We start from the raw sequence: 22,509 nt of genomic DNA, 5'->3' as shown, positions 1-22,509 counted from the left end.
GCTTTCTCAATGAATATAAACTGAGACTGAGGGAGGTGAAGTAACTCACCCTAGGGCACTCAACTAATACATAGGACATCTGGGTCTCACTAAACCTAATAACTGTATTCTTAAGCTCTGTATCTCACCCACAAAGTGAGTGCCACAGTGCCTGGCACATAGTGGGTATCTGATAAATATGAGCTGTATCAGTCTCTGAAGACACCGCCTTATCCCCACCCCACGTCTTGTTTTAAGCTAATATTTAAATGCTTCCATCTTCAAAAGCACATCCATTGGTCTTCCTTGGTTTTCTCTGTGAGCCCAGCCAATGCACTTGGGCAAGAGGCAGAATCGGAGAGGAGGGTCTGGGAGGTGTGGCCCCAAAATGAAGCAATCATGAGTCAATTCTCCTGCAAGCAATTTTGGGAGATCTGCTCTGGATTAGGCACTGATTCAGGTCCTGCAAAACATGACCCAGGCATTCCCTTCAAGTTGCTTGTAATCCAACTGGAAAAGGAGGGGGACATGGGAGCTCCTCCCTGTCCTGCACCCATTCATCCTTCTACTGGCAGAAATGCCCTGACTTTGCTCTGAGATGCCATTAGACACAGTTTTAAAGAGACTGTCAGTCAAGATAAAGCACCCTCCCAATACCAGTGGGTGGACCCATGATCCTAGAATTTGGCTAAGAAGACGCTCTTTCCCCAGAATTGAATTTTGAGTGGTTTGAAGATGGCTGGGGCATTGGGTTTTTTCCTTCCCCCAGCCTGGTCCTGTGGGATACACCAGACCTTACAAATTAATTTTCTCCTTAAATGAGTCACAGAGTCATTAGCAATGTCATTTCTGTCATTAGCAACCAAGACCCCTAACTTCTACTGGGAGATGTCAATGCATTGGCGTGAGAAAAGAGAACAAGGTTACTAGGGAGGCAAGCACCCTCGGTGTCATGGGCTAGAGAAGTCAAGGCAGGTGCCTGGGAGCAGGTGGGGTGGGGGATGGGACCAGAAAATACAGAGGGTTTAGCATGGACAAGGAAACTACCAGTCCCTCCTGATGCCCATAGGTAAACACATGACCCTAGAGTTTGGCCAAGAAGATGCTTTTTCTAGGACTCCCAAGACCCTTCCCAGAAAAGTGTCTTTTTGTGAGATCACAGGTGAACTGATATATGTGCGCAGAGGTGGGGCCTCCTGAGAAGTCCTTCCATGCATCACCCCCCCCCCCACACACACACACACACTTCTACTTCCGTGTCTCACTCACACTCCTAAATAAGACCAAAATTGAGTCTTACTTTACCCACTCATTTTTCCATCCCTAAAAAGGACACATCTCCACTGTCCCTTTTGCTCACACATAGTGCATGCCTTATACTCAGTCACCTCCTCCATAAAATGGGCCATGTCTCACTTGACTGGTATGAGTCAAGATGCCATCCTCAGGAACCATCCAGATGTAATTTTTACAATAATTTCCTCTCACACCACAATAAAGCTGTATCCTATTCCCGTGCAGTTTTGCCTTTTTTTTTCTGGCTGGTTGGGGGTTCCGTAAGGATCATTTTGACCTATGTTGGTGGAAAAAGTCTAGCCATTATTCTCTGCCAAAGAATGTTCACGTGTATAAAATATTTACCAGTTATTGTAGACTGAATTGTGTCCCCCCAAATTCAGACCTTGAAGCTCTAAACCCCAATGTGACTATATTTGAAGAAGTGCCTTTAAGGAAGTAAGTAAGGGTAAATGAGGCCATAAGGGTGGAACCCTGATCCAACAGGGCGAGTGTCCTTATAAGAAAAGGAAGAGACCCCCGCGAGCATGCAAACACCCACAAAGGAGCTGCGAGGACACAGTGAGAAGGTGGCCGTCTGCAGGCACAGAAGGGAGGCCTCACCAGACACCAAACCCTGCCAGCACTCCAGTCTTGGACGTCCAGCCTCCAGAACCGTAAGAAAATTAATTTCTGTTATTTAAGCCATTTGATGTATGGAATTCTGTTATGGCCGCCTGAGCACATGAATATACTAGTCCTCATCCGTGCTACCTGAATCACAGTCAACATATAACCCAACAAAAGGGAGGATCATTCATGGTCAATACCACACACACAGCAAACAGAGCCTACAGGACAGGAACCCTAACTGCCTTGTTCACCCTCGTGTCCCCAATATCTAGGAAAGACTCTGGCACACAGCAGACATTCCAAGAACATTAGTGGTGTTGAATTTAATCAGACATGATGAACATAATATTGTCTTAACTTCTGTAAGGATGAGAACATCCATCCACTCACTACCACCAAGCTGGCCCAAGATCTGCAAGCTGCTAAAGTCAGACAACCCACCCAGATAATATCCCGGATTCCACTCCAGTCTACATCGCCTCTGTACTTGTAGGTAAGACCACAAACCCATGGATGGAATACCCGGGTGTGCAAACAACCCCCACACACTATGTTAGAAATGCTGCCCTACTTGACTGTACTCTCCCCACCACCCCATGAGACAGGCGACTCATTTTGCAGGACAGGAAAATTGACACTAAGAGAAAAGGACTCCCCAGGCCCCCACAGGGTCATAAAGACAACATGCAACTGTCAGCCCAGGTACTTGGATTTTGTGGCTGGTGCTGGGTCACACCTGTTCCTACGTTTCATCAAACCTCCGGAACCATGGGGCAAAGAAGAAACACCCTGAGTCCTGGCATTGCGACCCTCCCTTCTCCAGGAGTTCGGCCTTGGGGAAAACGAGCTCAGATATCAGACTGTTGAGACTTCGTGGACGAGCCGGCCAGGGAGCTAATCAGAACAATTTGAGTGCGCGGCTAAGCAAGCACAGCCCTTCCTGGAGCGAGCCTTGCCTTTATGGCAACACTTCATAAGAACTTTTCCCTTACAACAAAACTGTCAAATCCAGCAACCACAGGCCAGAAACATCCCAGCTGAGCCCCACCAAGCTGCTTTCTGATGTACTGTACACACAAATACCAATATTCCCCAGATGTTCTCTATGTAAAACATTTGGTTTGAGACACAGCCCTTTTTCCCAAAAACCCTTACATTTGTTTAATGGACTCATACAGTTCAGCTAAAATGTCCTGGATCAGACATCTGAGGCCAGCCCGGCTCTGATGCAAGCATCCCATCTGCAGAAAAGACGAACAAGTAAATAAGACAGTCCTCCCCAAGATTTATGCTCCCTGCATCTTTAAGCAGGTCATAAAATGTAAGCTATGTACGGATAATAATGCAAGTTGCTTTCAAGTGTGTTTCTGAGTCCATCTCGGTATTAATCTAAGACTGATGTTCAAACAGAGAGTGGGTCTGGTGTGCCGAACAGGAGGCCACATTCTGCTACTTACTCCCGCAGAAAAGAAGTTTAAAAATCTGTCATTGGAGCCCCCTCCAAGGTAGGTCTTTTCCTGGTCTTAGTTATTCAAATACAGCAGCATCTCCTTCATTCCAATGCCACATATCCCTTAACCCGCAAACACAGGGAGACGGTGAAATGGAAAATGTACTGGACCCAGCTTGGACGCGGGCTCCCTGAGTGACCCTGGCCAGCCCTACGCCCCCCACAATGGTTCATCCTGTTACAGGAGAAAACGGAAGTTCACTAAAGTCACCGTTGGGGCCTGTTCAGCTGTGAAGATTATACAAGGAAGGGAAATAAACCCTTAGGAAAGCCACCCAAGAAATGTCATCGAATCCATGCACTGAGCCCCCACAGATGGTAACCCACAATTCTCCTACTAATATTTATAACAAGCGTGGTCACAGCAAATCTTTGGGGAAGTGGAAAAATGGAAGTAGAAGGCCGCCAGAGGCAGCCTCACCGACAGAATCAAGACAGGACAACTTTAATCTTTAACTTTTCTGTGTTGTGTGAGCTTTCAGTATTGGGCACGCATTATTTTTGCTATAGGGGAAGAAGAATTTTATCATTTAAAAAGGTCACAAAAAGCAATGACAGCTGATGAGGGAGAAAGCAGACAAACTATAAATAGCAGACACAAGAACTCCAAAACAAAGTTCTGAGGACCATTCAGGAGAAGTTCCCCAAAGACATCAAAAAAAAAAAGTCTTATTTTCAAGGTACTTTGTTTTAAGAAGGAAAGAAAGCATAAGAGATTTCCATCATAAATGGCTATAATTTTTTAAAAGACTGGCTCTTCAGTGGGTGAGCTTCAATTACCTGCAAAAATACACTTAGAGTTCTCTATGGTAACTCAGTATGTCCACTTACCCGATGCATCAGATTAACCCATATTCTCCATTTCTTTGACTGAGGCTCAAGGTAGGTTGAACACTAGAGGCTGTAGCACCACCCTCTGCTTTCCCTACACCCTCTGTGCAATCAGCCAACTACCCATTGTCATCCCCGCCGAGTCGACTGCCCCAATATGGCGGCCTCTACAGTCCATGGAACCCTGCATCCTCCGACAAGGCCAGCAAATCATGACATGATTGTAAGCCCTTCCATGCTAGGGATCAAAAGCCCTAGATAGCAAACTTTACTCTCTCACTGCCAGGAAAAGGTAAAATACAATAAGATAACGCACAGAAAATGCCGAGCAGTGTGCCCAATGCTGCTAAGTGCTCCAAATTACTTTTATTATTATTGTTAACAAATGGGTCTTATGCAGAGATATGCGTAAGTAAGAAAACTACAATGAGACCTTCAAAATCTCAAGAGGTCGAGAGGACAATGTCAGAGGGTAGAGTGAGAAGGGGGTAGGAGAAGGGGACCAGCTGTGTCCTCTTTCAAGAGGACATTTCAGGTCACCCCCACTAAAAGAAATCCCTCCAAATGTACTTCTGTAGCCCCCAGGGAATTGATTTTGCAGGATGGAATTATTTCCCTGAAATAAACAGACACACAAAGGTCGCTACAACTGGGGCCTAGAAAGAAAACAAGCCAGCTGCCGATTTACGGGCAGTCTCTGATGCAACAGAGCAAAAGGTCCCGGCCCAGGTCCAGTGGGATGGCTTCGGACACACCACTCCTCCCTGGAGAAAGCAAACCGGTGGAAAGGCTCGGGGAGGGGACCTGCCTTCTTGTGGGGAAGGTCCCCACTTGGCCAGGCACCAACGGGGGCATCTTCAGGAGTACAGACCCTCGGACCTCTGCAGTCAGCGTGCGCCGGCCAGGGGCTCTCAACTCACTGCATGACAGTGACGTTGGGGGACTGTTAAAAAATGCCGATGCCCAGGCCCCATCTCCAGAGAGCTTTCAAAAGGTTATTTATTCCACTGCTCAGCCAGGACTGAGAACAAGTGGTGTAGTGGGAATTGCCCTCAGCGGGGTCGGACGGACCAGAGCTAACCCAGGTGCCGCCTTGACCCCGTGGGCAGATCAGCTACTCTTCTTTCACTGCAAATTGGTAGTTACCATCACCCCATGACAAAGCTGCTTGAAATGAGAAGTCACGTGTCAGCTGCCCTCCTTCAGTGTGTCTTGTAGGAGGCACATAGGGAGTACCTATCGGTGTCTATCTTTCTCTCTAAGTGTCTATCTTTCAAGGCTCTCACAAGTGAGTCGAAAATTCTGGGCCGCTCCCCACTCTAAGGGGTTTCCTGAATTTCTAAGTGGTTAAAAAATGGTGGGGGAAAGACCCCTGTCACACATACACACACACACACACACACACACACAGAGGCCCTACTGGGTGACAGGCATACAGCGGAACTATGTAAAACAGCAAGAGTCACACGCAGCAAAATGAGGGAACACCTAGTTTTTAAGATGTACGTTGCTTTCCCTGTCCAGAAGAAAGCCTATCCTGGGTGTGACACTTTCTCAGGAAGCCCCTGCCTATCCCTCGTGTCCCCCGTTAGGTCAAGTGCGAGTCCCTTACACCTGGCGGTACTGCGCAGGGCTGGCACGTGGTGGGCTCAAGGGAGTATCTGACAAATGGCGTGAGTTAATTCCGCTCCTCGAGGCCAGAGATGGGCATTTGTAGATCAACAGAGCTCATAATGGCCACAGATGTTAATCCCCTAAACAGGCATTTCATCAACACACCTGAACTTCGCTTGCAAGCAACTGGCAGAAAAGGATATAAAGCCCCGTCCAACATTCAGGAGACAGCTGCTCAAAGCCCAGTGACTGTGAGCAGCGGCGTCACAGCATTTCAGGGTCTGAATTCCATCTACGGGTACCGCAAACGTGGGCAAGTGACTTCGTTTTCTGTGCCTCAGTCTATCCACTGTAAAATGGGAAGAGCCATGGTGTGCACCTCTTAGGGTTAGCACGGGGATGAACTTAGGTCAGTGATTTAACACGCTTAGGCTACAGCCAGGCACGATCACTGCTACGTAACTGTTTGCCATTATTATTACCCCATGGGAGGGTATCAGGCAAAGAGACCTCAAGCTTCAGGCCCGATATAAGAACCCCAAGGTCATAGGGTGCTCCGGTTACCACAAGAAAAGCTGTGCACTGAAGAAAGTGGGGTGGTGTATCCAGATGAATGCAGCAACTAGCTTCCCACTGTCCAGAGCTGTGTTGTTTTTTTTTTTTTTTTTTAATTTTTTTTTCAACGTTTTTTATTTATTTTTGGGACAGAGCGAGACAGAGCATGAACGGGGGAGGGGCAGAGAGAGAGGGAGACACAGAATCGGAAACAGGCTCCAGGCTCCGAGCCATCAGCCCAGAGCCTGACGCGGGGCTCGAACTCACGGACCGCGAGATCGTGACCTGGCTGAAGTCGGACGCTTAACCGACTGCGCCACCCAGGCGCCCCCAGAGCTGTGTTTTTCAAAGCAGAGACCACGAACCAATTCCACCAGGCTTACTTGAGTTGCTCGGTTACAATGCTAAAGACTCCCAGGTCCCCCTAAGTCCTACCCCAGCCGTGCTGGATCAGATTCTCTGGGGTACATGCCACGGATGGTGCATTTCGACAAGCAGAGGAGATTCACATGTCCCCACAAATTTAAGAACCGCTGGATCGGCTAAGCTAGAGGATCCGTGTCTGTATCACCCCCGGAGCCTCCCACATCGCCGGATACACAGTACGTGCTCAACAAATACCAGGTGAATCCATTCAATGATTACAATCCTCTTAAGTGTTGGTTCGATTATCTGAAGACCCCCTATGCATAAGCCACATGCAGACCAATGCTGAATCAGACTTCATTCATCCTAAAAATCTTTACTGGGTGCTTACAACATACCAGGCAGTGTTCTAGACCCAAGATACAGAAGAGATGATGAATGAGGTCGCTCAGAGATAATCACAGAGAGTGACAAACACTGCGTATGGAGCCAATAACGCCAAGTAAGGGGGTGGCACACTTCTCCCATTAAACTCCGCATCTAGAACAGTGCTGCCCTTTGGAATTTCTATGGCGACGGAAAAAACATTTTCAGCACCGTCCAGTGGTAGGCACTGGCCGCACAGGGTTATCAGACACTTAAAAGGGGGCTAGTGTGAGCAAGGAACTAAAGTTTTCCTTTTAACTGTGATTAATTTTAACAGCCACATGTGTCCTTATTAGACAGCACAGGTCTAAAGGCAGAACAAGAAATGGAAACGGGAAATGATAACACAGGCAATATGTACTACGGGGGCGGGGAGGCGGGGTGGGCGCTTAAGAGCACCATGTGTTATCAAATGCCTCTCACCCAATTACCAGATGCCCTAATGTTCTCTGGCTCCAAGAATTGAAAGTACAAGGTCAGGTACAAGGCATTGTACTCGGGCTGGAATTTTTATAGCCCATGATCAGTTGGAAGAGGTATGCAGCCCAGCCAAGCCCCAGAGACTGCAGTTCAGGAACACAGCACCACCCGCAAAGCCTGCCCACAGCTGCCAGAGACATCTCTCCCGGCCCCGCCACTCTCTTGTTGGTCGGTCATTCTGTCCCTGGCTGGAACGTCCCACTGGGCCCAAGACACTGCATGGATTTTATGAGATTTCTCCGCTTCAAGCATAAGGACAAGGACAAGCCTCCTAAATTCCACCGGAAAATTGGTGGCTAATCCAAACATTTCATAAAATTAGAACTCATTGTGGGGCTGAAAGGAATTCAGTCTGTGCCGCCACCAGAGAAATGCAAGATATTTGTTATAATTTTTTCCTTCATGAGCTGTTTTAAGAAGCAAGTGCGTTTTCTGCTTGAAATAAAGAAGGCATGCGGCGGGGGGAGGGGGGCTGGAGGGGAGAGGGGCGGAGGGGCAGAGTTTTTGTTTTTGTTTTGTTTTCTCTGTGGTTTGCAAAAAGCATCACCAGATGACAAATGGAGGAATCCTGCCTGACTCCCTAATCCCACAGCTAGCAGAGATAATAAACCTGCCTTCCCAACCTTGGCTGCATCTTGCTTTTATAGAGACGGAGTTTTTCCTGGAACATGGTACTTCTGTGCCTTAATTTTCTTCTTGGGCTTGAGCCCCAGAAGTTTCACAGGCAGTGATTTTATTAGCAAGAGAGATACCTGAATCATTCATTTGGGCCTGCGTGCGTGCACGTCACTGACATTCATTCACCAGGCATGGGGCTAGGCACTTGGGATTCATCGGTAAGAAAACCGACGAAATCCCTGCCCTGGCAGAGCTGGGATTCTAGTGGAGGGACAAGGGAAGCCTCGGTGACCGCCACTTCAGAGCAGCGTGGGCACAAGACACACAGACTCGCCGAATGCGGACTCTGGAAGAGGCTGGGAAGGGGGTTCTGGGAGAGCAGGAACCCCATCTTCCGACCATCACTCTCTCGCTATCACCCAGAGCAGAGCAGTGTCTGACACACAGCTGGCCCTCGACAAATGTTTGTTGAATGAATAATCAATCCTGACAAAAAAATCTGCCCCAGAGCCCTCATCTTACAGACAGCCCTCATCTTGCAGCCTAGCAGGGACAGTTCAACTTGTGGCAAGAATGGGACGGACCCCAAGACTCCTGACACTATTCGCTGACTCTTAACGCCCCACAGCCATTCAACAAGTATTTGTTGCATCCTTCTTGTGTGTGAGGCCCTGAACTAGGCACCGGGAGGACATAAACGAGAAGGATAACTGAATTAGTTGAGATTATGCAACAAAGTTCCTCCAATTGCCATGTTCACAAGCTTGGAGACCACTTCTCTGAGCCTGGGTTCAGTGGGTGTTCACCATCCAGTGTGTGGGTGAAAAAAACCAAAGCAGGGGGCTCCAGAAGCTTTCAAGGTCCCATCCCACGAAAGGCTAGGGAACCGAGGGATTATGACCATGACCCTGATGTCAGATAGCCCTGCCCTAAATCCCAGCTCTGAGACTTTGGGCAAGTCGTTTGACCTTCCTAAGACTCTTCTTCCTCAACTGCAAAATGAACACACTGATGATAGAGGACAGAAGGCATATACTCAGAACAGCACCGGCACACACACTCGTCACCCAGTAAATGTTTCCTGCTATTAAGACTGTTAGGGAACATACCCTCCATCTGCTCTGAACCTTCCTACACATTCGAGAAGGTGGATGGGTCTCAGTGGAGATTTCCACTTAATTCCTCCCCTCTCCAGGATTTCTGCTGTCAGCTGCTTGCATGCCCATTCATGCAATGAGGGAGGTTTCCCTCCCTCAATGTTGCTTTTTTTAAGTTTATTTATTTATTTTGAGAGAGAGAGAGAGGCAGAGAGGAAGAGAAAAAGAACCCCAAGAAGGCTCCGCACTGTCAGCACGGAGCCCAACACGGGGCTGGAACTCACAAACCTCGAGACCATGACCTGAGCAGAAATCAAGAGTTGGGCGCTTAACTGCCTGAACCACCCAGGCGTCCCCAGGACGTCCCATTTGATTCTGCCTGGGAAACAGATATCCCATGACCACGAAGAAAATGCAAGCTGGGGTTCTCCCTAGAGTGAGCACATCCTTGCCTTGCCTTTCCATCCAAACACATTCACATGCTGGGCTCGGAGCTCACCTACTCAATGGAGTGTTAGCCTCTTCCGCCCCACTCATTCTGCTAGTTGAAGGAAAAGTTCACTTTCAACTCTACTAAGAACCATTACAAGGTAATTATCCACCTAGGAGGCATGTTCTGCTATTACCGTCCCACTTTCCACATGAGAAAACTGATAGGTTCTTTAAAAGTGAGAATTTTCTGTCTCACACAGAATCTGGCACAGAACCTGCCTCACAGACATCCTTGAAAAAGCGGTGCCTGCCTTGAGCTGAAGGGGAGTGTATACAGATCCAATGGGATCCGAGAACCGGGAAGGTAATGGCCCTCCGCATGGGAAAAGTCTCCTTACACTTGTCAAAGCCTGCACCAGACAATCGGAAAAGAGTTTTGAGAAATAAAGACACTTCCCTTCCCCTGCAACAAGGAGTCCTTTGGCCAAAAACCAAGCAACAGGAAATGAAATCTACATTCTACCAATTTCCTTCAGTGAATCCCAGGATTCTCTTCCTGTGAGCCCGGAGAACAGTCTGTCTCAGCCCCTCGATTTACAGGTGAAGAAAGGGGGTTCAACACTAGGGTACCTACTTCAAGTGACACGCAGCACCCAGGCGGCCGGGGATACGAGGACAGCCGGCACGCTGGCCTGCCTTTCCCAGGAGGGCTCCTTCCAAGAATAACACTTAAGGAGCGTTTGCTGTGGACCACACACTTTTCTCAGACCTTGACACACAGCTCATTTATCTTCACAGCCACTCCCATGTCACAGATGAAGAAACTGAGCCAGGCTGACCATCTCAAGGTTACACAGGAGGTTCAGGCAGGCTCTGAAACCCAACCCGCCCCCCTGCTCCCTTTCAGATCCATAGATTGGATCATCCACTTCCTTTTCACCATCCTGTAGAAGACACAGAGTGTCCCTTGGCAGTCATGTCCCTTGGCACTTAGGCAAATCACACGTGAGCTGAGCCCAGGGCATGAGGGAAAGACAATGGCCAGCAAGGATTCCAAACCTGCAGCAATCAGCGGTCTTGGTGGCTTTGGAGCCACTTGAATATGAGGAGCTTGACACAGAAGAGGGAGTGGGGGAGGGGAGGGGGCCCTTAGAAAATTCTAACACAAAGAAGCAGCTCCCTCCTTCACACTGGGAAATTGCCCTTGGGCTCTGAGACACTGGAACCCGGCTGTCCCCCTCCCCTCCCAGGGAAGGGGGAACCTACCACACATGCCTCCTAGCACGGTCCCCGGGGAAACTTCATGCTGTCTCAGTATCTCTAATGAAAGTAAGCGACATGGAATTCTTCTCTTGAGTTTAAAAGGCAAATCATGATGGTGTTTTTTCCAGACATACATTAACTCTGCACTCCAGTCGGTTTACAATTCCTAAAGCACTTGATTTACAACCCAGGGAGAAAACGGTTTGCAAATCTTGCAAATGCACTTTGCATCTAAAGCTTGCCTCCTCTGCAGAGCTGACCACCAGGCTTCTCAGATGGGGGGCTGTGGGAGCAGCCCAAGGAGGCGGTGGGGGGCGGGCGGGGGTGGGGGGGCAGGGACAGCTGCCCAGGGTGGGAAACAGGTTCCTCCCTCCTCCTATTCTTCTCCAGCAGGGGTGCAGAGCTGCAAGAGAGAGGCACTTACCTGACAATGCTAGGCTCTCCACACCTGTCCACACAGTGGTGAGGAGGGGGGTGACCCAGAAAGGGAAGAGGGTGGGGACCCAAGGGACCTTTCCTGCTGCCTCCCATGGTCACAGAGCCTCCCTTCTCAGGATTGCTGCTGCACTCCCCAGTCATTCATTCATTCATTCATTCATTCATTCATTCATTCTTACTGAGCACCTACTATAGGAAGGGCACCAGGCCACAGGCCAGAATGCAGTGAGGAGTAAGAAGGCACCCCTGCTTCCCTCCTAAAGGGGGAGGAAGGGGAGGGCATACACAGACAATTCGTCAAACCCACATAGTTCATATGTTCTTTTTTTTTAAATTTATTTACTTTGAGAGAGAGTGTGCACACATGGGAGGGGCAGCGAGAAGGAGAGAGAGAGAGAGAGAGAGAGGGAGAGAAAGAGAATCCCAAGCAAGCGCCACACTGTCAGTGAAGAGCCCGACGCAGGACTCAAACCCACGAACCGTGAGATCATAACCTGAGCAGAGATCAAGAGTCGGACGCTTAACCAACTGAGCCACCCAGGCGCCCCATAGTTTACATGTCCTGAAGGGAACGGACCAAGGGCCGAGACAGAGTAATAAGGAAGTGGGAGTCTGGACACCCAGGTGGGAACCTTGAAGGACGTGGCAAATTCCGTGTTTAGCAGGGAGAGTCATGATCCAAGATAAGAAGGTCACCGGGTACTCTATGTGGTACTTCTCACCAAAATAGTAGCACCAGCCCTTGTTTTCAAGAGCCTGCTAGGCGCCGGGCTCTGCGTCAGAAGCTTCCAAATCCTATCTCTCCTACCAATCCCACTTGGTGGGATGCCGGCAGCCACACTTTCTAGACGAGAAAACAGAAGCTCGGAGACAAAGTGTGGCTCGCTCAGGATCATCCAGCTGCCAAGTAGCAGGGACGACACTGAACTTCTTCCTCTACACCCCACTGATAGCCTGCCTTGCATGTTCCCAGATTATTCCAGATGTATTACTCACACGCCCCAACTAGGTTCTCAGGATCTCGGTGGCAGCACTTGTCATATTCTCTCCTCTGAAATTGCCAACAGTCCTGAGCACTTAGTACGCACTCATTCAATACATCTGCTTTACCACTAGATTAAAAGAAAAAGAAGGTACATCAGCCCCCAGCATATGTTGTGTCTTTGTTATGTGTTTTTATATGTCGTGTCTGAATATCACAACTCAGCCACAGAGCAGCGATGAGTGGCAGCTAATAAGAATATTGAAAGCCACCGCCAGGTATGCCAGGTGGCGGTGTGCAGAACATATACACCCGGGGGCCCGGTGGAGGGACGAATGAATGGCATCGGTTCTCCCAGAGCCATCAGTCTGGGGCTGCTGCAGGCCAGGAGGGGAGCCTTTTCCTATTCACTCGCCTAGAGGGACGCCATTTTCTAATTCAGACAAATGTGCCCTTTTAGACCAGCAAAAGCCCCAGCTGCATCCGCTATGCATCTGTGCATCCGCTATGTGTGAGGCACGGGTCTAAAGGCTCAGCCGCATCGCGGCATCTTCTTCCATCTTCTCAACAGTCTGGGGAAGAAGAACCATCATAAGCCCCAGCTGAGGAAACAGAGGCTTAAAGGAGATGAGTAACACCCCCAGGTCACAAAATTGTCAAGCGGTGGGACGGAACGTGGGTCCGGGCATTCCGGTTCCAGGGTGCTCTCGTGGCCACGGCACACAGGTCACTGCTTTCCTCGTCTTGTCCAACATTAGCACGAGACTTCTATGGACCCACAGACTGGAATCTTGGCGGCCTGACAGACATGGGCCTCCACCCCCCAGCCCCTTACTCCCCCCACCCCCCTGAGCCCCGGCTTGTTGCTGTTTTGTTTGTCAATTTTTTTAACATTATTTATTATTGAGAGATAGAGAGAGAAAGAGCACAGCAGGGGAGGGGCAGAGAGAGAGGGAGACACAGAATCCGAAACAGGCTCCAGGCTCCGAGCTGTCAACACAGAGCCCGACACGGGGCTTGAACTCACAGACCGTGAGATCATGACCTGAGCCGAAGTCAGACGCTTAACCGACTAAGCCACCCAGGCACCCCTGTTTTGTTTTTTTAGTAATAGCTTTATTGAGATATAATTTTCATATCACCAAATTCACCCGTTTTAAATGTACAACTCAGGGATCTTCGGTATATGCCCATATTTGTGCAACTGCCATCACAATGTTAGAACATTCTCATTACTCAAGAAAGAAACCTCGTGCCCGTCAGCAGCTGCTCCCCACTTCCTTCCAACCTACTCAAGCCCTAAGCACCCCCTCATCTACTTTCTGTCTCTACGGTTTGGCCTATTTGGGACATTTCACAGAAATGGGATCAAGCCATGTAAGATCTGTTGTGACTGGCTTCATTCACTGAGCATGTTTTCAGAGTTCATCCGTGTTACAGCACGTTTCAGTATTTCATTCCTTTTCACTGTTGAATAATAACCCATAAGTATTCCATAAATGGAATTGTGGAATGGATCAGATATAACATTCCACAAAGAAAAAGAACACACCACGTTTGATTTACCCACTCATCAGTTGACGGATGTTTGGGTTGCTCTTACTTAGGGCTCTTGTGGATCGTGCCACTGGGAACATTTGCGTTCACGTTTCCGTGTGGATGTGTGTTTGCATCATTGGGTAGGCTGACGAGTGGAACTGGCCATCCCCGTTTTAAAACGCAGTTAAAAGTTTACCGAAGGGCCCCGCCGTGAAGTCAACATCTGGCTGCTCTTGGGCCGTTTCCAGAGAATGTTATCAATACAGCCAGACTCTGCTCACGGGTGGGTCATCTGGCCGAGCCCCTCCTACTCTGGGGCCTGGGATCTTCTCATTCCTGCCCTGTGTAGCGTCGTCTGGGCCAGCGCGATGATAAATGCATTCTGCTTTAAAACAGATACTTCACAAATCATAACTTACAGATGCTCCAGGACTTTCATGTGGGAAAGACAAATGAGACTGAGGCTGTCTGACTCCGGAGCCACTGAGGACAGGAAGCCACGGCCAGGAAGCCGACAAGCCCTGGACAGACGTCTCTCTCCCTAACGAGTGCCTGAGCACATGTAACAGAAAGGGAATCCGTGCGGAGAATGGTCTGCCTGGCTTTGCAGACTTCGCTGTGTAACCGGCCATTCGTTTCCAGCCGTTGTTTTTTCTTCCCAGCAAATCAGAAAGCTCCTTGAGGTCAGAGACGATGACCTACGGCCTTTCCATCTCCTAAGATCTTCCCTAGCTCAATGCATTCACTTCAGTTCCATCCTACAAGACTTTGTTGAGGACCTACTATGCGCTTGGCACTACGTGAGGCAGTGACAGGAGGTAATAAGACAGGGCTTCCCAACAGACAAGATACTTTGCCTCAATCCTCCTTTCCTGCGGCTTCCCAGGAGGAAGTGAGACGTCTTGTGCGGTGTGGGCACATCTCTACCTGTACGCGGGGAGGTGAACCAGCTGACCTCTCCAGACCCGCTAGGGATTCCACAATCAGAGGCTACTCAAGGAACAAAGAACTCAGTGTGTGTCCAGATGGAGAGCTCCCTGACTTGACTCATTAAAGCATACTCACGGCCCAACAAGCAGTTTGCCAGAAGCAGACATATCAACGCGGTTCCGATCCTTATCTTCTCATACCTCAATTCTTGCGAAAACCTGCAGGCTAGCCTCCCCTCTCCAAGCCAGCACACCAGAATGTTGGGCTCAGAGCCCCGCTGCGACCAGAACCCAGGTCAGCCCACCTAGAGGAAGAGATATGGTCAAGGTCTCTGCGTTCACACTGCCTGGGTCCAAACCCTGACCCTGCAGCTGCATGTGACCTTCACAGCCGGTGACTCGGTTTCCTCGTCTAGAAAATGGGCTCATTATGAGAATTAAATCAGTTAATATGTACGTGGCAATGGGGGCGCCTGGGTGGCTCAATCAGTTAAGCATCCGACTCTGGCTCAGGTCACGATCTCACGGTTCGTGAGTTCGAGCCCTGTGTCGGGCTCTGTGCTGACAGCTCGGAGCCTGGAGCCTGCTTCGGATTCTGTGTCTCCCTCTCTCTCTGCCCCTCCCCTGCTCATACTCTGTCTCTCTCAAAAGCAAATAAACATTAAAAAAAAATGTAATATGTACATGGCGATGTACCTGACCCATGGTATAAGCCCTCATAAAGTATTAGCTGCTATTACCATCATGAAATATTATTATTACTAGCCCCATCCTATCTTGTCAATCTTGCCTCCCAGCACAAACCCTGCATCCTAAGCAACACGGCCTGCTCACCCTAAAATCTCCCTTTGTCTGAAATTCCCTGTATCTCAGTCTCCTGAAACCCAAATCAAGGGTCATCTTGAACATCAACTGCCCTCGCTAATCCTCCACTATGCCACTGCCCCTTCCCAAACAGCGCAAAGAAACCCCCCCCCCGCCCAGGGAAAAGAATCACCCCATGGCTGGTCTTCTGACACCATGAGCAAAGAACCACGCCCAAATCCAGAGGCCATCCATTGTGCAACATGAGGAAAGTTCTCCGTTTCTGTAGCAGCAGCGGGTTTCGAAAACGACTACTTGACATTCTTTAGCTGTATGACCCTGGGCAAGTTACCCAACTTCCCTAACCATCATTTTTCCCATCTGTTAAATGGGTCTAGCTAGACTGCACACCTCTCAGGGTTGTTGTAAGGCTTCGATGAGAGGAAATGTCTGTAAGGCAGTTAGCATGGCACGTCACACCCCAAGCTTTCAAAAATATCAGCCAGTAATAATCACAGCAGCGGCGGCAATCGGGGAGGGGGTGTTCCTGTCCAGGACTGAACTCAGCGAAATGTACTAAGCTTCAGGGAGCTACATTCCAACGTGAAAATCACCTGATATGATCCAGTCCTACACAAAGGAGGTACTCAGACCTAGTGACTGCTTACTGCCTCCTCCACCAGATGGGTAGCCCCGTGGGTCTCAGTCATGCCTGTGTCCCGGCCTTTCACACGGAGAGAAACACAGGGGAGATGGTAATAACTCTTGGTTGAACTGCACAGAATTAGCTCAAAATTTGTAAGTACATTTTATCTTTGCTACTGGACTACGAGCTGTTTAGGAGTGAGCATCACATCTTGCTCTAGTAAAGATTTATTAAACAAGTGATGGAAAAACACCAAAGTGAGAATCAGATTGGTTAGACCCAGCTCGGTTACTTCCTAGCTGTGCAACTGCAGAGAAATCACTTAACGATTCTATGCCTTATTTTTCCCGTCTCCAAGAGGAGAAGTTTGGACCACGTGTTTGCCAATGTCCCTTTACTCCCTGAAAGTGGGTTGGGGCCATAATTGCAATAAGGCACCCCAGCCACCCCCACGGGACAGCCACACGTCACCTGCCTCAGCAGGCCCGCTTACTACATTGTGCCCCTCATTTGCAGTTTCCCGGCACCAGGCTAGGAGCAACTTTGGGCTAGGGTTTCAAACACCCATTTTTGGTGAAAGCAGTTCCTTTGCTAAGTGAAGACGCCCCATCACCCAAGCTAGAGCTCCGGCAGCCAGGAACGCCGCGGCAAACCAGGGGCACACTCTGCCCGCTGATCCGCCACTCCCGGGCCAGACCCCTCCTGGAGACCTCGCCCCCCGGCTCGGGAGAGACGACCTGGTGCAGGGGAAAAGTCGAACCCTTGACGGTGAGGTGATCACATGACACCTCTCCTCAAAATGTTGTTTGTTTTGGGGGTTTGGGTTTTTTTGGCAATAGTTTGAGCAGCCTGAAGGTCTGCGCAGTTTGGCTCAAAGAAAATGCATGCCGTGTTATGCCACAGGGCTCCACTCAGCAGCCCTGCCCAAAACTGTATCAAAACAAAAGTTGTGCAAGAAACAAAGCCCAAATTCAAGGCTGTAGAAATGCTTTCAGATCCTATCACAATCTGGCTGATTGTCTCGGCTCCTCATGGGCGCACTTTTCTGTTCACCTTGTGTTCCCTAATCAAGCCGAGAAGCCGACTGTTTCCCCTACCACTCTGAGTGATACAAGGCTAATTTGTCCCATGCACCATGTCCCTCTGATGGTCTTAAAATCTAAATGAAAGTCCACGTGAGATGAGGAAAAAAAAGAATCTGCTAAAAGAAAGCAACTAAATTGGTGAATTTCACTTTTTGAGGCTTTCTATAGACGATTTTATTCAATTATTACAACAGGTCCATGAAAATGGTACCACTGCCAGCCCATTTTACAGATGAGGAGGCTGAGGTTTCAAAGTAACATAGCCTGCACAAGGTCACAGAGCTGGCGAAAAGTCAGGATTTGAATGTTGGCCAGGGCTCTCAGCCCCTGTGCGAGAGTGCTTCCTGGTCGGATGTGTTCATCTCCGGAACAAGCCACTCGGAGCCCTTGTGTCATTGACACCCTCAGGCAGTGGCCACAAACCACATTTGGGAATCAGAGGGGAGCATGGCTGGACCAGGCCAGGCCGAGTCGGCCACTCTGAGCTTGGGATCCTGCAACTCTCTTCGGAAGTGGCTTTCACAGAACACAGAAGACGGTGTTGTGCAGTGCTCTGTTTGATTCCGAAGGCCCTTCCAGATGTGCAATTAAAAGCCACAACATTTTCATTTTTAAACACTTGTCTGCCTCTGAGCTGCTTTCAACAGGGGGAGGGGGTGTCCCACTGATTCCACAGCATCTCCCACCTGGGACGCCAGCTACTCTCACAGGCAAAGCAGCTTCAAGCCTCTGCACCTCTTGAGAGGACGTGGGCACAAATGAAAACAAAACAGAAGACTGAAAAGGCAGGCCGGAGACAGTGCTCTCTCGGGTTTCTTCAACCGCACCCCAAAAAGCAAGGTGCATCCTTAGAACCAGAAGCAAACTCCAAGTCCACACTTCAGATGAAAATTTCTTGCTGCTCTGGACAGATTCTGAATCGCCAAGCGCTGGACAGGCAAAAACGACTTGCTGACCGATTTTTTTGTGTGTTTGTTTTATTTTCTGTTCAGCCAGGCATAGGGAATTTTCCACCTGACAATTCCTGTTTCTCACTTAAGTTCTTACACCATCTGTGAGCACTGTGCTCAGCAGGGGGAGGACTCAAGGCCAAGGAGGCCTTCCCATCTCCAAACCTCAGTTTTCCCATCTGGTTAATGCAAGGTTCTCACCACATGATTGTGCTAACATTCGTAAGTTTATGTATCAAATAGAAAGCAGTTTGAGGATTTCCAGCTTCTGAGCTGGGATCTGCTACCAGACTCAAAATCTTCACCTAATTTTTTAGTAAAACAAGAGATTTAGCTGAAATTAAGAGCACAATGGGAAACAACCAGAGCTGGACAATAAGAGAGCAGGACTTCAGTCTCCCTGCTGAGAAAGGAGCTTCTCCCGTTCTCAGGGCGCCCCCTAGCGGCCGTCCAACTAAATCCCGACGGAATGTTCAGAGTTTCTGCAAATAAAGGGAAAGACACCCACCAAAAGAGAAAGGCAGGCTCCCGTCTCCTGATGCAATCCCTTTCACTCTAGCCTCGTCTGTGGATCAGACAGCAAGACGAATGCTTGACAGGAAGCCCCAGGAAACTCAGAAAGGTGTCTCCCATAAGACGAGATCTCATTCTTTCAAACAGCTGGCGGCCGCTCCCCAGCATTCGGGCTTCTGTGTCCTCCAGACACACCCTTACCACTCAACCCCTCACAGGCTCACATCCTCAACCTGCAGCTCCAGCCGCGTCTGTTTTTCATTATTCCGCCTTCCAGCTTCCCAGCGCGATTCTTCAACAGCTATTAAGACAACACGAGCAAGGAGCGAGGCTTACTTCTTGCTTCTTCAACATCCAGCCTGGGGAATATCACCTCAGAAGAAAAGCATGAATGAAGTGCACGTTTCTCAGCCTCTTCTTCCACCAACCTGAAAGTGCGTTCCTCAAAGTACATCTTTACAACCGTCTCTACAGAATTTTCAACGTACAAAAAAGTGGCACCTGCCCAGAATGAATTCTGAACCACTTGTTGGCTGTAGGATTTGTTTACTGAAGACCCCTTTCAAAATACAATGCACAACGTCTCGAATTTCCAATTAACCTATCACAGACCCTTTTTTTTTTTTTTTTAAAGCTATAGAATACAGTTGGATCAGCCCAAACAGGGAAACTTAGGATGCGGGGAGTTATCCAGGTATCCAAATATTTGAGAATTGAGGGGCTAAACTTTCTGACTGGTACCCCCTACCCCCACCAGAACTGTTCCTGTAGAGATTGAAAAGAAAAATACCAACATCAATCTACCACTTCCCTCGCCAGTTCGTTTTGCTTTTTTGCCGTGGTCATTTGTTAAGTGTATAAGCAACTCTGGGCCCCGAAACACCCCCCAAAAGTGCACGCAAGGAGTATCATAATTAGTTCCTGACTTTGGCCCTAAATCGATTAAAATACATCTGATACGCTTCAAATCAAAGAACCATGTTAATTTTCTGCCACACACCACACGAAATCTTTCTGCAACAGTCAGTCACTTTGAACCCAACCCTCTAGCCACAAGCGGTGTGGATTTCAAGGGCCTGTTCTGCAGAAAGGAAAACGACAACAAACCAAGTTCAGGACAACGCAGAGACCCCAAGGCACTCAAGGAGCTGCAAATGGGGCTGGGACCCTGGCAGGGTTTCAGCTGTCACGAAGAGTGGGGCGGGTGGGCCAGACCCCGCAATTCAGTAGCCCTGAAACCAGGACCTGAAATGCAATGGAGTCGGCTGCAACTCGGCATCGGTGTGGCTACCCATGCCCTGGGCATTTCAGTCCTCCCAGAAGCAGGAGGCAAACTGTCACAACCCACAGGCATGCAGCAGCCTTTAACTTTTGCTCCCAAACCTTCTCTTTTAAAAACAAACAACAACAAACAAAACAAAACAAAACAAACAAACAAACAAAAAACAGAGGCAGGAGCCCACCCTCCCTTGCAGCTACAGCAGCATCAGGGTGATAGGGAATAGGAGTGGGAGTGGGGGGTCGCATTCATCTACAGGACACAGGACTTGGGGAACCACAGCACCCCGCTGAGGATGTGGGTCTGTTCGGAGTTAGAGCAGCGAGGCATTCCAGGGCTTGGTCTGAATGCGTGCCCGCGAGGGAGACCTCCACGGTCCCAACGTTGCAAAGTGTTTGCAAATCATAAACACTACTTTGCTGCTGGGAGAAAAACCCCCAAAATATGCGCAGACAGGATGTAACAAGTGTTTCGAGAGAGAGAGACACGCCTGAGCCACGGCGAGCTGGGGAGAGCGAGGAGTCTGTCTGGGGGTTCCTGGGAAGCCGCTCTCCGACGAGAGAGTCTCGGTGCCCAAGACCCCCGCCCCGCGCGCCCTGGGTCCGCCGCCGCGTCCGACCCCGCGCCCCCGGGGGCTTCCCGCACTCACCACTCGGCCCGAAAACCTCTCGGTGGCCCTCTTGACTTTGCCGTAGGTGCCTTTGCCCAGGGTCTCCTGCAGTTCGTAGCGGTGCTTCAAGTTGTGCTTGTGGTGATGCCGCTTCACCCCGTGCGGCTTCCTGGGCTCCGGGGCCGCCGCCACCGCGGGGGCGGCGGTTGCCCCCGCCACCGCCTCCGGGGGAGAGCCCGGCGCCCCCGGCCGCAAGTCTGGGCCGTCCCCGGCCGCGGGCGCAGCGGCCCCCTCCATGTCCGAACGCGGGGTGAGCCGGGCTGGAGAGGGCAGGACCGGACACGGCGCTCGCGGTGTCGGGGTCCCCGCCGAGGAAGCCGGGGCGCGCTCAAGGTCGCCCCCGCAGCATCGGGGAGGCGGCCCGATCCCGCTCGGGCTGCGGCTCGGTCACTGGCGGCAGCGGCGACTGCACATCTGGCGCCCCTGGCGCGCACGGTCCGCGCACCGCCCCCCGGCCGCGGCGAGCTGCGGAGCGTCAGGCGAGGTGGCGGCGGTGGCAGGGGAGGCGGCGGTGTTTGCAGGAGGGAGGGGAGAGGGGTGGCTCCGAGCGCAGGAGGGGGAGTGTTATGTGGGGCGCCGCGCCCCCCGACCCCTCCCCGGGAGGACGCGCAGACGGGGCGGGGGCGGGGGGCGGCGCGCTCGGCCGGCCCCGGGGGAGGGGAGCGAGGGGCGGCGTGGCCGGGGCTTCCCCACCTCCCCGCCGCCGCCCGGGGCCCGGGGCCACCCGAGCTGGGAGGGGGATGGGTGCGTGTCGCGACTCGCCCTTTGTGCCGCGCGGGGTAGGCCGCAGCGGCGGCCAGGGGGCTTTGTCCTCGCTCGGCCGGGCCGGGGCCCGGGGGCTTCCAAGCCCCAGCGCCCCCTCCCCGGGCTCGCCCGCCGCAGCTACCGCGGGCCCGCTCCCGCCGCCGCCTCCTGCTCCGGCCGCTCGGCCTCCCTGCCTGCTGGCGCCCGGGCGGCGGCGGCGGCGGCGGCTCGCCGAGCCCCGAGACGGGGGAAGCGGGAGCGCTCCGAGCCGGAGGCCGCCGGGCCCCGCTCGCGATCCGGCCGGGGGCGCCACGGGCCCGGGCGCCCCTTCATTTTCTTTTAGGTGTCGCCGCGGCCGCCAGGCCGGAGACGGAGGAGAGGCTGGGGGAGGGGAGCAGGGCGGGTGTTGGGTTACAGGCGGTGAGTCACGGCCCCTCCGCCGCAGTGCGCACCCCTCCCGCCCCGCCGGGGCTGGCACCCCGCCTCCGAGGCCCCCTCCTCCGGCTGGGGCGGCTGTGCTCGGCGGAGGACCCCAAGGGGGGGGTGGGGGCGCCTCGACCCCGGCCCCGCGCGCTCGCCGAGGAAAGGCGGAGTCGGGGAGGAAGGGAGGCCCGGAGGCTGAACCTGGGGCCCGCCGCGGGACTGCCTGCCCTCCGACACCAGCCAGGGCTCCGGCCGCCTGGGAAGGGAAGGCAATTGGGGGCGTGGAAGAGGTGCGGATCCAGGGGCGCCAGGACCGAGCCGGGCGCCCACCCTGCCCGCGAAGGCTGCCTTCGGAGGTGGGCGAACCGGGGACTTCGAGAGGGAGCAGGGCCGGAGCCCTCTGAGCAAGAGGCGACCGGCAGGCCTCT

The 22,509-nt window shown here is 51.4% G+C and overlaps 1 protein-coding gene across 1 annotated transcript in view; it reads right to left on the bottom strand.

Moving 5' to 3' along the window:
* The window catches only part of NUAK1 (NUAK family kinase 1), a 73,197-nt gene extending 51,644 nt beyond the window's left edge, over positions 1-21,553 (bottom strand). The window contains exon 1 of the mRNA XM_019446663.2: positions 20,894-21,553. Within this exon, the coding sequence (XP_019302208.1) occupies positions 20,894-21,151 (258 nt within the window). The 5' untranslated portion in view covers positions 21,152-21,553. The remainder of the gene's footprint in view (positions 1-20,893) is intronic.
* Positions 21,554-22,509: the final 956 nt, after the last annotated feature.

The sequence above is a fragment of the Panthera pardus genome, unplaced genomic scaffold (assembly GCF_024362965.1).
Source record: "Panthera pardus isolate Hobbes unplaced genomic scaffold, ASM2436296v1 HiC_scaffold_6, whole genome shotgun sequence".
NCBI lineage: Eukaryota > Metazoa > Chordata > Mammalia > Carnivora > Felidae > Panthera > Panthera pardus.
Note: the sequence above shows the minus strand (reverse complement) of the source record. Positions and strands in the feature narration are given on the sequence as shown.